The 15,861-nt window shown below is 39.4% G+C and overlaps 1 protein-coding gene across 1 annotated transcript; it reads right to left on the bottom strand.

The window, feature by feature from the left end:
- Window positions 1–316: 316 nt before the first annotated feature.
- On the bottom strand, window positions 317–15,233 carry pdia8 (protein disulfide isomerase family A, member 8). The gene is made up of 13 exons (XM_036562648.1): window positions 14,981–15,233; window positions 12,609–12,687; window positions 12,293–12,410; window positions 11,760–11,867; window positions 10,418–10,547; window positions 9,893–10,006; window positions 7,616–7,741; window positions 6,057–6,239; window positions 5,194–5,302; window positions 4,939–5,067; window positions 3,833–3,912; window positions 3,128–3,185; window positions 317–1,562 (listed from the first exon to the last, which is right to left on the bottom strand). The coding sequence occupies exons 1-13, from the start codon at window positions 15,139–15,141 to the stop codon at window positions 1,473–1,475; spliced, it is 1,485 nt and encodes a 494-aa protein (XP_036418541.1). The 5' UTR covers window positions 15,142–15,233; the 3' UTR covers window positions 317–1,472.
- Window positions 15,234–15,861: the final 628 nt, after the last annotated feature.

Below are 15,861 nucleotides of genomic sequence, written 5' to 3'. Positions count from 1 at the left end.
GTGCTTTAGCCCTCCATGGCGTTGTTAATGTGTCCATCTTGCTTCATAAATCCCTAAATAACCACACAATAATAAATAAATCGCTGCTGTCTGAACAAAACCTTTTATCTCCATTTTTGTCGTTTTTCAGTTTTTGTCTTTTTTTTTTTCGTATTTTGAAAATGCCTGTTGCCCTGTGCGTAAATTTCATGATGACTGGACCAAAGGAAACGGCCCAAAATGACTTGGAAAAAAGTCTGGTTCCATTGACTTACATTAAAAGTAAAGTAGGATTTTCCTTCTCCTGTGAAGTTATCATTTTGGAGATATGAGGTTTTGATCCGACAGCAGCGAAATGTACAAGACAAAATAAAATCATGGCAAAGTTTCCAACATATAAAGCTCATCAGCTCCTTCACCTTTAAGAAACGGAACCTGGAACTGGAAAAAAGTAACATTTTCCTCTCTTCTCTAAAAAAAAAAGGCAAAAAATGTAAAGATTTTTTTTTCTTCAGACTCCCATACATTCATTTGAAAATGAGCAATCCATGCATTTGCCAGTAAAAATATTAGGGTCAGGCAGTGATAAATATGGTCAATTTAATGAGAAGAAAAGCAGATTTAAGCAATAATAACACAGTGTTAGCCTGGGATAAAAAGAAATGAACGTGCAAGTGAGCTGCCTCAAAGCGCGACTGATGGACGGGCATCAATCAGGAGTAATAATGGAGTACGAGAAGGTAAAAGGATGCAGTATGTGGTGAAAGAGAGAGACGGAGAAAAGGAGAAACAGATCATCAGTGTATGTAACAGTAGTGCACAGCTTAAGGCCCCAGGACCCTCCACAGTTCATCCAGGAGAAGAGTTTTCTATGACAAGCTCAAATGTATCTAATTAACATGAATATAAAGGTCGCAGATTCAGAGCAGAGGAGACTGGCTTTTGTTTGACGACCCTGGTAAATAATTAATGGTGCACCTCTGCCATTCCATCTGTCAGGACTTGTTCTGGTGAATTGCTGAAAGAATTGATTCTTTAATAGCTTTAGGTAATTCAGTAACACTTTACTGAAGGGCAGTGTTCATAAGGCTAAGCCTTTTCAAACCAATGTAGACATTGATAAAGGCTTATTCCAACAAGCGTCAGCTGTCTCATTAGATAAAATGACACCAAAATTGACAAAGGCAGCCTTTATGACAACTGAGCCTTGCTGGAGTGAGTCTTTATAAACGTTGGTGTAGATTTATGGCAGTCTTAAAAAGCTTATGTAGCCTTACGACTCGATAAAGTGTCACTGATCATCCTCAAAGGTCAAAAGAAATGGAAAATGTCACTGTTTCACTGCCTTCTTTACTCCAATAGGATCTTTTTGAATGAATGATATGTGTGGCTGAGTTTCCGGAGGTCCCCAGTGACCCGTATTTCAGCAGAACCAAACAAATGAAACCTGTTCAATGAACTGCATTTCCCAGCATCCTCCCCTTCCTAGCATTTCACAGTTCTTCTTTCACTCCGTTGAGCACCAACGAGTTGGTAGCTTCTCGTTTCAAAAAGCTGAGAAAGTCCTTCATTTCACGGGGTCCCTGAAACAACAGAGACATGTTTTGCTTTATGCTACTGTTTGGTGCAAAACAAATGCCACATTAAAAACTTCTGCACTACACACTTAAAAAGATGGTCCTTCAAGGGTTCTTTAGTAAAGAAAATGGTTCTATACAGAACCATAAACACTCCGCATGATTAATGGGTTATTTGCATGATGAAATGGTTCTTCAGATTGATGGAGAACATGCTGTAGATGGTTCTATATAAATCGTTTTGAAAAGGGTTCTTTATAGCACCAAAAAGGGTTCTGTATTGTTAAGATGTCAAGCCTGTAACAATAGAAGAACCCTTATTGGTGCTATATAGAACCATCTACATCAATCTGAACATTCTCCATCAATCTGAAGAACACTTTTACCCTTGAATCATGCAGAGTATTTATGGTTCTATATAGAATAGGGCTGGGCGATATGGCCAAGAAAGGTTATCGCAATAAAAAATTTCATATCAGTCGATGTCGATACATATCACGATCAATGTCAAATCATTATTTCTTAAGTTTGAAGGCTGATTTTTGCTCCTGGGTGGTTAATTGCTGTTTTAAACTATCCATTATGGTCAGAACACGACAAACACTCACCAAACAGTGGAACATTTCACAGATCTGTCATGGGAGAGTGGGAGAAAGTTTCTGGCTGGCTGTTTTTACCAGCTGGAAAAGCACGGCCGCAATTTTTGTAATAGTCTATGGCTATCCCTTTACAAATGCTAAACAAGTGGCCAACAACAGTGCTAAACTGTTTAGTTTCTCAACAACGTCAGCTTAATACGAACGTTAGCTGGCTCAGTAGGTCAGTGATGATCACACTGCTTTACTGCCATCACTCCGACCACATCCATGTCAGAGTATATCACAGTATTCAGACACCAGCTAGCGACGACTGGGTTTCTCTATTCTATCGTAGTAGTTTGAAGGGTGAACCGCAATATATCTGACGCTCGCTGTGTAAAAGCATTAACTGCAGTGTGAATCTCTCACACCAAGCAAACAGAGTCGTCCTTTTAGGTACGTTTAAACTAAAATCAGTGCTTTTTTGTCGTTTGATCTACAGTAACATCAATTCGCCGTGCTGCTAAAGCTGGTTAGGATGTAAGGAAAGAGGTGAGTTCACTGTAGGCCAGCACAGTTACGCCACTGATCTCATCACTCACACTCGGTCACTGGAGAACAGATCGCCGGTCGCTCCACTCAAACGGGGAATATATAACTCCACGTTTCAGATGTTGCTAAAGTATATTTGGCAACTCGTTTTACTTGTCGCCCCCTCCCTCCCATGTTGAAAAACTCGGAAGTGTGCCCACTTGTGGCGACAGCAGAGTAGTGTCGCTTTCCCTGTCGCTAGAACATGGAAGCATGAGAACGATCTATTATATTGAAGATTTATTGAACATTTCTTATATTTCTATCGAGGAAAGTTATATCGCAATAGTTATCGTTTTATCGCCCAGCCCTAATATAGAACCTTTTTTTTTTTTCTAAAGAACCCTTGAAGAATCATCTTTTTTAAGCGTGTAGTGACCTTGTGGAAATCAAGAACATTACCTCATATCGCTTTGGGTCATCTTTCCTCCCAGCAGGGACAAAGTATATTGTGGGAAATCTGCAAAAAGGTCAAATTAACCTTAACAAAGGCATACGAGTGTATATACAACCTACATTACAGTATAAACTATAAAGCGCACGTAAAAATCTTTATAAATGTGTGTTGTCTTCAAGTGAAAAGATGCGCTCTTAAAGGTAAATCAGATCTGGGACCCTTTTTTACACTATATAAAAGCAAAGCTCTGTAAGGATATGACCAGTTAAAGGTTCCGCACAAATATCTCACAGTGACTATGCAAAAGTGACGCTTTAAAATAAGTGGACAGTTCCTGTGCAATTGTTATGTATGTAAAGTGAAATTACAGTGTGGTCACTGTAATCCAGATACTTGGTAATACAACATATTTTAATTAATTGCATGAAAGTTACTTTTAAATATATGCAGTGTAAATAGCAACAAACAGTTGGTGGCCGGACACTGAAGTACTTTCATCTAATGTATTTTGATAGGTATCTTTTCTGCACCCTCCCCCTCCTCTCCCAGCTCCACTACTATCATCATCATCATCATCATCATCAACATAACCTTTTTATTTTTGTAAGTGTAAAAATGTAATGTTCAGTTATGAGTCTAAATTCTAAAAATATACTGTTGAAAAAGACACAAAAGAAGCTGATAATGGTGGGATTGTTGCGATTACATACCCTTGTACATCATAGCCTTGTGGAACATCGTTGGCAGTGGCATCCATCTTGGCAATAACGATACTGGGATCACTGGAAAGCTGAGGAAAGAGACAGATGACAACTAACCAACACCCCGGACAAAATACGTTGTGTAGATTTTCTAGTTAAAACTCTCTTAACACATCCTCTACAGAAAACAAAGTGAAATACGACATATTTGTACAAATTAAGTGCACGATTTCTGTTTATTTACTGAGCTCAACATACTGGAAAAAAATAAACTAGAAAATATAAAGTGTGTCTTAACTGTGTAGTTACATATTAACAATACATGAAACAACAGTATAACTACTGTTAATGTATTCACCGTTACAGATGGAGTTCAGCTGTGCAGCTTATATAAATACATGTGTATTCATTTTTTGTTCCTGTAATTACATAGTAATTTGACAGTTAAAGCATATTTAATCTTGTGCTATTACACATAGTATTGGAGACTATAATTTAATTGAATTTAATATAATTAAAAATTTCATTCATAATTAAAATATTGTAAGTTATTTTTAAAGATATGTTGCTGTTATATGTTGATGTTGCTGTGTAACTAGCTTCACATTACAGAATGGTTTAAAGCCCAGACGTCGGTCAGGTTACCCTGTCATACCACATAGCCATGCACAGGTATACTATTACAGCTAGCTAAATGCTAATAAAAAGCAGACGCAGCATATGTACCCTTATAATGTTGGTAATTACACACCTCCTGTTACAATCAGAAAAGACTTGTCGTTGAAGGTATTTCAGTTGTTAGAAAGAATAATATGAAGCGGGACTGTTAAATTCAGCAAATAAACAGTGATCGTGCATTAAAATGTGCAGGAGTGTGTCTCTGTAGAGGACGAGAAACTTTTTTCACTTAAAAAAAATCAACAAAACATAATTTGACCAGGGGTGCCAAAACTTTTGCATATGAGTGTACATAGTGAAAACTGTTCAGAAATAAACTGAAAATAAAAAGAGACATTTTGAAACATTACAAAAACACTGACAAAGCTAACAGTTTGAAAGGTGTTCAGCGATCGTGAGCAGATGCTGTGCTCGCTCCTTCTGTCGTGGTGACCCACCTCCTGTCCGAGTTCTGTGTATTTGGGCTCTAGCTTCTTGCAGTGGCCACACCACGGAGCGTAAAACTCAATCAGCACATCTTTCTCTGGGTCATTCACTATTTCTTCAAACGTATCTGCTACAACCACCTACACACAAACCAAGTCATTTTAAACAGTGTAATGTGACCTGAAGCAAACTTTAATAAAAGAGCATTAATGATATTCAAATAAACTTATATAAAATTAATAAAAATGTTAGTCCTGTCTACACACCTTGACTGGTCCATTGTTGTTTGCAGGTACAGGCTCAGATTTGATATAACGTTTCAATCTGCCAGCAAAGTAATCCTCCAAAAACCTCTCTAAAGACTTTCCATCTCGCCTGAAGAATAAATAGATGATTCATTTGAACATGTAATATTTAAAGCAACGTTATGAGTTCATGTTATGTATCACAGCCTAAAGATCCATTTTGATCGTACATTTACTCTAAAAGGACTAATATATATTACCATTATTTCCTTCAGACTTTTTTCTAAATAAAAAGGACTATTCATATTTCCTTTAGACCCCATGTGTCAAATATAAGGCCTGCAGTCCTATCCGGCCCGCGAAATTATTTTTACATTTTCTGTTCTTATTAGTCCGTTTCACCCTGAGATGAACTACAACCCCAGCATGCACTGCAACATAGTGTGCGTTCTGACCCCCTTCCCACGCTGGCCCAGCAGTTACACAATAAGAAAAGATGCCTGGTGTCTAGTTCAAGCAAATAGGCTGTTTTAAAAAAAAAACTTGCTAAAACAATTTATTTGTATTTAGAATTATTTTTGAATACGTTTTTCAGTGCCTATTTTGCTGTAGCAGTTTTGGCATATTTAGAATAAAGAATGGCAAAATGCTAAGTAAAAATGAAATAAAAACAGCTGACTCACAGACTTGCTGAGATTTATTAATATGGCCTTTTTAGTGGTTGAGATCAACACCCCTGATTTAGACTTTTTTCTAAATAAGGACAGGTTTGTCCGAGTTTAAAAGATCTGATGAAAGTCTGATGTATATAAATGAGTGTCTGGCCTTCATTAGTCCCCTCAGAAATCTGCTGTGTGGATTGAGTCAGACGTGGCTAGACTTACGTGAACTCCTCGCGCATGCTGTATTTGTGCCCTGCTCGAGTCCTGATGGTGACAAACGGAACCTCACTGCCTTCTGATGTTCCCAACCCATAGTCTTCTTCCAGCTCATCCTCAAAGTCTTTCCGATTAGCCACGGAGAAGAGCAGACCACGAGTACTGTACTGAGATGCCACCTTCATCACCCTGACCAAAACAGCACACAGCGACTTTTCAGTACATTCTTACATGTGATGCACTCCTGTGTCAGTAAAGATTCCTGAGGCTTTTATCTACCTGAAACAATTTTTTAGAGGTTTTTCTTAAGTATGGAAGCTCTCAAAAAAGCATTTACTTGTATTCTATGTGGCCCAAATCAAGTCAATTTGCATTGTCTTAACTCAAGTGCATCACTTTAAACATTAAAACCTATAAAATGACAGAATAAAACTGATCTTATATGGCAATGTTGACTGTTGGGTGTAAATTAAAGCTAATTATAGTGCTTACAACACACTGCATTCAAGACAGCTAAGTAGATGGTTAAGGTAAGAGAAAATATGATTAAATTAAATGTTTGGACAATTTTTCTACTTGTGAGCAGTCGAGTGTATTGGGTAAGAAACTTATTTGGTGTGACAGCAATGCCTAAATTCAGCAGCCTCTTCCATCTCTGTAATGTCTATTTCTTACCCTGAGCGAACTTAGGCATTGCCGTTACACCAAACAGGTTTCTTACAACTTTATTTTGTAAAAAAGCCGAGTATTTTGGGAAACTTTTTTTGTGATGGAAATGCCTAAATTCAATAGCCTCTTCCATCTCTGTAATTTCTTACCCTGAGCAAAGTGGTCATAAACATTACAGCCATCAGTCCACCTCCACAGGTAAAATGAATCCTGTCTGAATAGTACTTTCAGTACCTAACTCACTCACTCACATTTAGCAGGCTGAAGATGCTCCACAAGAGGGTGCTCTTAACAGCTTTGCACGTGATTGAAAGGAAAGAAATATGAATGAACCCACACCAACAGGATCTGACGAATGCATGTATACTTGCAGTCACAAATTTGCGTACTTGTGAAATAAAAGGCCAGAAAAACACACCCTACGTACACCGATCAGGCATAACATTATGACCACCTTCTTGTTTCTACGCTCATTGTCCATTTTATCAGCTCCACTTACTATATAGGTGCACTTTGTAGTTCTACAGTTACAGACTGTAGTCCATCTGTTTCTCTGCATACTTTGTTAGCCCCCTTTTACCCTGTTCTTCAGTGTTCAGGACCCCCATGGACCCTCACAGAGCAGGTACTATTTGGGTGGTGGATCATTCTCGGCACTGCAGTAACACTGACGTGGTGGTGGTGTGTTAGTGTGTGTTGGGCTGGTCTGAGTGGATCAGACACATGTAAACAGAGGGCTGCTGAAGATGCAGTACAACTGTTCACTGATATGGGAAACATTCACTTGATCTGCATATAAAGTCTATTTCGGCAAAGCAGTGAAGATAACCAGAGGGAAAAACAGCAGCAGTGGAGCTGTAATATGAATCTGTGGAATATTGCTATTGACTGTTTACCTGTTTCTCCAGTAGTTGGAGCCTTTGGGGTTGTGTAGGTAATCCAGGTCATAATACGCCGTCAGCAGGTCCCTCTTCCTCAGCTGATCGTTATTCTCTTTGGTCATGTGTGGGCAGATTCCATAACTACAGGCACACAGACAGAAAAGTACTGCAGTGTGCATGCTTACCTACAGCTCTGTAAAACCAACAGCACTTCATGACATTCTCTATATATCAGGTAAAGGGGAACTCCACCAATTTTTTAAAAATCCCACAATTCATTGGTTAAGATGTAAACAAAGTCATTCAGAGTGGTTTGATGTGAAACGCTCCATTTTAGAGAAACTTGCCGGGTCAAAACTGTTCACCATGGTGGTGATAGGAAGCAGATGTCTGAAGAGTTTAATGACTCTAAAAGCTCCCACACAGAAAGCTATTACATGAAATGGTTAGGAATACTCAGCCTGATGATTGAGGCATGTTTTGCAGTGGTTTTGTGATAGAATTTTGTCCTAAATGTATTTGAATCAGTTTATTTTAATCTATTCATAGAGGAGAGATACATAAAGGTTGTTCTAAGGCAAAAATAGTCCCCAAAGAAAAGGTTCAGATTTCTGACTATTTTACTATTATTGACATTACATATAAGAAAATCAGAAGTCACATGTAGGTTCACTGGTGGGTTTGGATAGTAAATCAAATGGCTATATTTGTGTTGTAGACATGGCGACCCCTGGTTTCTATCAGCACCTCTGCACAGACATCAGACTGTAAGTTTCTCTACCATTTCTCATCAAACCATTCTGCATGACTATGTTGCATCTCAAGGACTGAATTAGTCAAAGATTTTGAAAAATTTAGTGGAATTCCCCTTGAAGGCCTATTTTGTGTAGTGATAATGAATGGTAATAAAATATTTTTTGCATTTATTTCCATAAAAATTTAAGAATGTTTTTCTTCCCTCTCCTGTAAAGTCACCATTTTGGAGATACAAGGTTTTGTTCTGACAGCAATGATAAGTAATTTTATATGTGCATTAATTAGGGCTGTCAACGTGAACACGTTAATGCTCACGTTTAATCTGGAAACGTTAATGCGTTAATTTTTTTTTAACACAAATTAATCATATTACCCAGTTTGACACCAACTTCCTCCTGTAACTCCCTCACGGATTTACTGAAAGGCGCAAACATGGATAACACAATGAGTGGGCTCGCGCTGTCCACGTCTGATTGGTCCGAGCGGTCACATGCTCAAGAGTTAAATCCTGCGGGTTTAAGCGGCGTCCATTCATTGTCGGACTTCTGAACGTGGACGAGCGTGAACTTTTAGCACAGGCGTGTCCAAACTTATCCACCAAGGGCCTGTATGGCTGCAGGTTTTTATTCCAACAAAGCAGATCACCTGATCAGCAGTCTGAAGACTGAAACCAACTGATTAAACAAGTGGAATCAGGTGTGCTCCAGCTTGTTTTGAGTGAAATCCTGCAGCCACACCGGTCCTTTGTGGATTAGATTGGACACCCCTACTTTAGCAGGTAGGTATGCCTATAACACATACGAAGCGCTTTTTGCTGGTGCTAATGTGATTCCAAAGTGGATAATTCATTCACTTTTATTTCATATTCTTTCTCTCGGTCAGCTTAATGAATCCCTGAAATGTGTTGAGGGGACATCTCTTGGTGTGCTGCATGGCAAGTTTTGTTTTAAAAAGCTTCCAGATGGAAGTTTAGATAAAACTAAAGTTCAATCTGGAGCTGGATGACTAAACGTCACCACTATAGGAACAGATAGTGCTCGTAATATGATCACGGCAGCAAGGAATCTACCATTCATTGTGCAGCACACATTACACAGAGGGTCATCACAGTGGCTCTCTGTGACAGCGGGTTTGTCGATGCTTTAGCCAAGTGCTGTAAAATAGTTGGACATTTAACAAGCCTCTCATGGTCAAGAAGAGGAGACACTCGTCCAGGATGTACCCACACCCTGAAATTCAACTCTCGAAATGCTAAAGCAGGTCCAACACAACAAAGACTCACTGAGGGCAATGCTGGCACAGCAGAAGCACAACTTAGCCCTGCCTTTCACTGCCATTCAATTCATGAATTCTTTTATTTGTTTTATCCCCCCCCAAAAATACAAGTAAATACTATTTAAACCTCACGATTAATCAAGATTAGTCACAACCTATCGACTTACAGTAGAGTACATAGTAGAGACCTTGTTTTCCAGCGAGAACTGCAATGCAGTGGGTGCCAGTATGAGTACAGAGGTATGAAGGCATGCTGCTTACATGTTGTCTCTGATGAAGCGGCGCAGGGCAGTGACGGAGAAAGGGCCTCTGTGTGGTACCACACTCTCCTCAAACATGCTGGCCAGCCGGGGAGGCCTGAACAACAGCACACCCCTGCAGACGCACACAGCAGCTTCAGGGTTATTTAACTTGATAAGGGTTAAGACTGTCATTTTTCTATACATTTTAATTACATTATCACTCATATGTACTTACAGAATCACATAATCATACACAGTCATAGCTACACAAAAGTAACTTCTCATCAAATTCAAATCGTAATAAAATATCTCCTCTACTCACGAACACAAATGCGATATGGATTAAGTTTAAATTCTGAACTTTCGACTGAATTTCTCTGTTTGTTGAAATGAGCTACGAGTGAGAAATGACCAATCAAAATGTAAGAAAGCTCAGTGTATAGGCCATGGGGGGTTCTAGGCAGATTAATTAGCATTTTCCTTTATTGATTATCAGGTTCGGTCCCAGTTGGCAGCCCACTGCCTTTCTCTCCTCTGCCCTTACTCAGATGTGAGGTCATATTTGAGGCCCAGCTGGAGGTCAGTGGTGTGCGCAAAGCGGAATTTGTCCCTCATCAGATTGGCTCCTTTTAGAAACTCCACCAGCTGAGGGCTATCACTGCTCTCAAACACACCTGAATGAGACAGAGAGAGACAGAGAGAGAGAGATAGTATCAAGTTAACAGCACAGCAATATTATGTAAGTGATACATACCTGACTATATAAACATTATTTACCCAGTTATTTCCTTAAAAAAGGTTCTACTTGATAACAGCATAAATTTTCACTATACATTTTTTTTTGGCTAAAGAAATTGTAGATATTAAAAATCATATTTGAAAATCAGCACAAGAACAGTTTGTCAGGAGCTTCATGAACTGGGTTTCCATGGCTGAGCAGCTGCACACAAGCCTAAGATCACTATGCGTTGGCTGGTGTGGTGTAAAGCACTCTGTTCTCTGGAGTGATGATTCATGCTGCACTGTCTGGCAGACTGATGGATGAATCTGGGTTTGGCAGGTGCCAGGAGAACACTACTGTGCCAATAGTAATGTTTGGTGGAGGAGGGATAATGGTGCTGTTTTTCAGAGTTTGGGCTCTTGAATTCCAGTGAAGGCTAAAAGACATTTCAGACAATTATATGTTTCCAACTTTGTGGCAACAGTTTGAAGAAGGCCCTTTCCTGTCCCAGCACGATGGTGCCCCGTGCACAAAGTGAGGTTAATAAATAATTCCTGTGCAAGACCTGATAGACTACCAAAACTGATAAACAGCACTTAAAGCTTTCATCTTTGAGAGAGAGGAGAAAATCAAGCTGCTTCAGATCTGAAAACATCCACAGGTGTTTCTGTCCATCCTTCCACTGTGAGAAGACGACTCAGCGCTATGGGTCTGAACGGATATGTAGCTAAAAGAAGCCTCACGGAGAAAACTAAATAGACAAATTTGCACTAGAACACCAAAACTGGACATCTGAGATGCAAAGTAAGGCTTTATAGACTGGTCTAACTTGTCATTAGCATTACTTGAATTGTAAGAAGAAGAAAATATAACCAACTTCTAAGACTGAACTATGGAAAAACACCCCTGCAGATTTCTTTAAGAAACTGAAAGTGAGTCTCTTGAAAGAATGGAAGCTGTAATAAAGGCAAAGCATGGACACACTAAATACTTGAAAGGATGGTCTCTGACATATATAGAGTACCTGCAGAGGTACTGTATATATGACATCACACCATGAAACAGTGGATGTTGCATAAACAATGAAGACAGAACATGTTTTTTGAACAATTATAACGATTAACTACATAATAAACACGATTAAACTTCAAGGCTATCTACTCACCAACCACACTGGCATCAAAGTGGTTGACGAAGGTCTCCAGGTCTTTTTCATTGTGTAGAGACACTGAGTCGGGGCCTGCTTGCTTCTTCATATAATCCACGATTCCATCTGTAAAAGATTTACATTTATGATTTAAATTCTGCTAAAAATAATTTCAAAATAAACCATTATACTCTGAATGTAATCTGAAATACCAAATGAGTTTTGCACATTAAATAAAAGTATATACATTCATGAAAATGTACTCTCCAATGTGAAGCATTTGTGTGCAATTATATCCACATAAAAATCAAAGTGCAAGCAAAACCAATTTGTCAGGTCAGAACTGCTCTTCACCACGAAACACAGCTCTGACAGCTTTACTATATTAAATAGTATATTTAACTTACTGAAATGGATTTCGGGGACAAATGTAAAGAAATCTACAACATACTGAAAGGATAACACTTCTTTTGTGTGATGGTACTTCACTGCTTTGAATCTCCTATGTAATATACACTTTAAACAATGCACACACAGGCAAACAAACACACCTGCTGAACGTGGACCATCGTATGACGATGACTCCTCTCCATTCCTAAAGATTTTGAGTGTGGGGTATCCGTTGACCCCAAACCGCCCACAAACCTCTGTGTTAGTCGTACAGTCCACCTGTAGAAGAAAAGACAAAGCACAGACCATAAAACAAAACATCATAAAACAAACACAAAATAATATCCATCTGTAGAAACTTCTCATTCACAGCACAGTGATCACCTGAACAGCAAATCCATGTTTAAGCTCTCCACTCAAACACAACAACATCACTAAATGTAAGGTGGTTTAAGAAGAGTGTCTGAGAGGGGTTACCTTGGCTAAAGTTACTATTCCTTTTAGTCGTTTGGCAGCAGTTTCAAACTCAGGAGCAAGTTTCTTACAGTGGCCACACCTGTGGAGAAAATGAAGTGCAACAGACACTTCTAACTGGGGAATAAGCATATACAACTGAGGAACGCACACTTATAACTGGAGAATAAGCACTTATAACTGAGGAATGCACACTTATAACTGAGGACTGCACCCTATACCGGGGGAATAAGCACCTATAACTGAGGACTGCATACTTATAACTATGGAATGCACACTTATAACTGAGGAATTCACACTTATAACTGGAATTAAGCACTTTTAACTGAGGAACTCACATTTATAACTGGGGAATAAGCACTTATATCTAAGGAATACACACATAACTGGAGAATAAGTACTTATAACTGAGGAATGCACACTTATAACTGAGCAATGCACACTTATAACTGAGGAATGCACACTTAATAACTGGGAAGTAAGCGCTTATAACTGAGGAATGCACACTTATAACTGAGGAAGCACACTTATAACTGGGGAATAAGAACTTATAACTGAAGATTGCACACTTATAACTGGGGAGTCAGGTCTTGTACCTGAGGAATGCAAACTTACAACTGGAAAATAAGCACTTATATCTAAGGAATACACACTTATAACTGGGGAATAAGCACTTATAACTGAGGAATGCACACTTATAACTGGGGACTGAGCAAGTATAATTGAGAAATGCACACTTATAACTGAGGAATGCACATTTTTAACTGGGGAATATACACCTACAACTGGGGATTGTGTATTTATAATTAGACAGTATACACTTATGACTTTTAACGTATAACTTTTCTAACTCTTTTATCCGAAAGAGGTATACTTATAATAAGGTAATAATATTAATATAATAATAATAATTATAAGGTAACTTATAATTAGGGAACAAACACTTATAACTGGGGAATATACACCTTTAACTAGACAGTACACATTTACAACTGAGTAATGTGCTTAGAACTGGAAAATGACTTATAGCTGAGGAATGCATACTTATAACTGAGGAATATATATATTTTTTAAACTCTGAAATATACACTTATAATTGGTAAATATAAACATATAACTAGTGAATACTCTTATAACTGAGGACTCAAAATTAAGAAATATACACATATAACTAGACAGCGTATCTATTACTGAGGAATACACGTATGATTAGGAAATTTATACATACATTTATAACTGAGTCATACAATTATAACTGGAGACTATACACTTGTGAAAGAGGAATGCACTCAAACTGGGGAATTTACATTTACAACTGAAGAGTATACACTCACAACTCACAAAGGAAATGCACTCATAAAACTGAGGACTTTAGGAAAAATAGGGAACGTACACAGACCGGCCACTTCATTAAAACCACCTCCTCGTTTCTGCACTCAGTGTCCATTTTATCAGCTCCACTTACTATACAGGTGCACTTTGTAGTTCTACAGTTACAGACTGTAGTCCATCTGTTTCTCTGCATACTTTGTTAGCCCCCTTTTACCCTGTTCTTCAGGGGTCAGGACCCCCATGGACCCTCACAGAGCAGGTACTATTTGGGTGGTGGATCATTCTCAGCACTGCAGTGATACTGAGGTGGTGGTGTCGTGTTAATGTTATGCTTGTACGAGTGGATCAGAGACAGAAGCGAAATAATAATAATGATACCTGCTCTGTGGTGGTCCGGTGGGGGTCCTGACCTTTGAAGAACAGGGTGAAAGATGGCTAACAAAGTATGCAGAGAAAAAGATGGACTACAGTCTGTAACTGTAGAACTACAAAGTGCTCCTATGTAGTAAGTGGAGCTGATAAAATGGACACTGAGCGCAGAAACAAGGAGGTGGTTTAAATGATACGGCTACACCTGTAACTGGGTGATGCAGCTCTGACAGCTTAAGGAAGCCACACTTGATTAAAAGGCTTCCTTGCTACCAGCTCTGACTGAGGCTATGAGCCCGAAAACTGATCAGATCATTTATATTAAAACTACATTTACAAAAGCAAACAGAAGCGCTGCTTTTCGCTTTTAGCTTCTTGTTCGAATTTCCCCGTTCCACCTTAAATGGAGCGGCAGTTACACTCAGGCGCCTGAAGCTCTAGCATGCAGCAGCTGCACCATTTAAGGTGGAACGGGGAAATTCGAACAAGACCCTTCCTGCTCCGTAACCGGCGCGTGCAGCGGGCAGCAGGTACCATGGACAGCTCAGTAAACCCAGCGGCAAAGCAGCGCGAGGGGGTTTTCGCGGAAAGATGAAAGCGTGCATCACACGGCCTCTCGCGCACACGAGTCCGAACAGGTATGAAGTGCAGGAGAAGGTGCACGTGCGACTCACCAGGGCGCGTAAAACTTCACCAGCAGGGTCTCGTGCTCGGCGGCCACATAATCGAAGTCAGCGTCTTTCAGCTCGACCACATCACTGCGCGCGTGCGCAGAGCGGGCGAAGAAGGACACGAATAGCACACAGGAGAAAACGGCGGACACTAAATTAGCCATGAGGGCAGAAAAAAACCCGGGTGGACAAAAAAAAACACAGAAAGAAAAGACGAACCTCCTCCGCTCTCCCTGTTCTCTCCACCTCTCCGGCACAGACCGTTCCTCTACGTTGGGGCGGGACGAAAGGAAAAGTGAACGGTGAATGGATGGCATTTCTATAGGTGGTGAGATGTAAGTCTGTGATTGGTGGATCCACCCGTCAATCAGAGCGCGTCCAATCGACGGCGCTTCATTACAATTTCTTCTGATGACATTTTTACTAGCAGCCACAAGAGGGCAGCATCACAGACACTGACACTATTCTATGCAGTCCACGGTTTAATCTGTTTAAAAAGCACTACATAAACAAAAATGGAGTGAATGGATTAAAATAAGTGCTTATTTTATATATGTACACACAAAGATGGTTCTTCAAGGGTTCTTTAGTAAAGGGAAATCATGGTGAAATCGTCCTTCAGATTGATGGAAAGTGTGTTGCATATGGTTCTATATAGAACCTTTTTGAAAACAGCACCAAAAAGGGTTCTGCTGTTGTTACAGGCTTAATGGTGTAGCAATAAAAGAACAATTTTCAAAAAGGTTCTGTATAGAACCATATACACAACACTCTCTCCATCAATCTGAAGAAGCATTTCACCATGCAAAGGACCATTTAAGCATACAAATGGTTCTATATAGAGCCATTCCTGCTACTAAAGAACCCTTGAAGAACCATTTCCG

This window comes from Colossoma macropomum, unplaced genomic scaffold, assembly GCF_904425465.1.
Source record: "Colossoma macropomum unplaced genomic scaffold, Colossoma_macropomum, whole genome shotgun sequence".
Classification (NCBI taxonomy): Eukaryota; Metazoa; Chordata; class Actinopteri; order Characiformes; family Serrasalmidae; genus Colossoma; species Colossoma macropomum.
The sequence above is the reverse complement of the archived record's forward strand: the minus strand, read 5'-3'. Positions and strand labels throughout refer to the sequence as shown.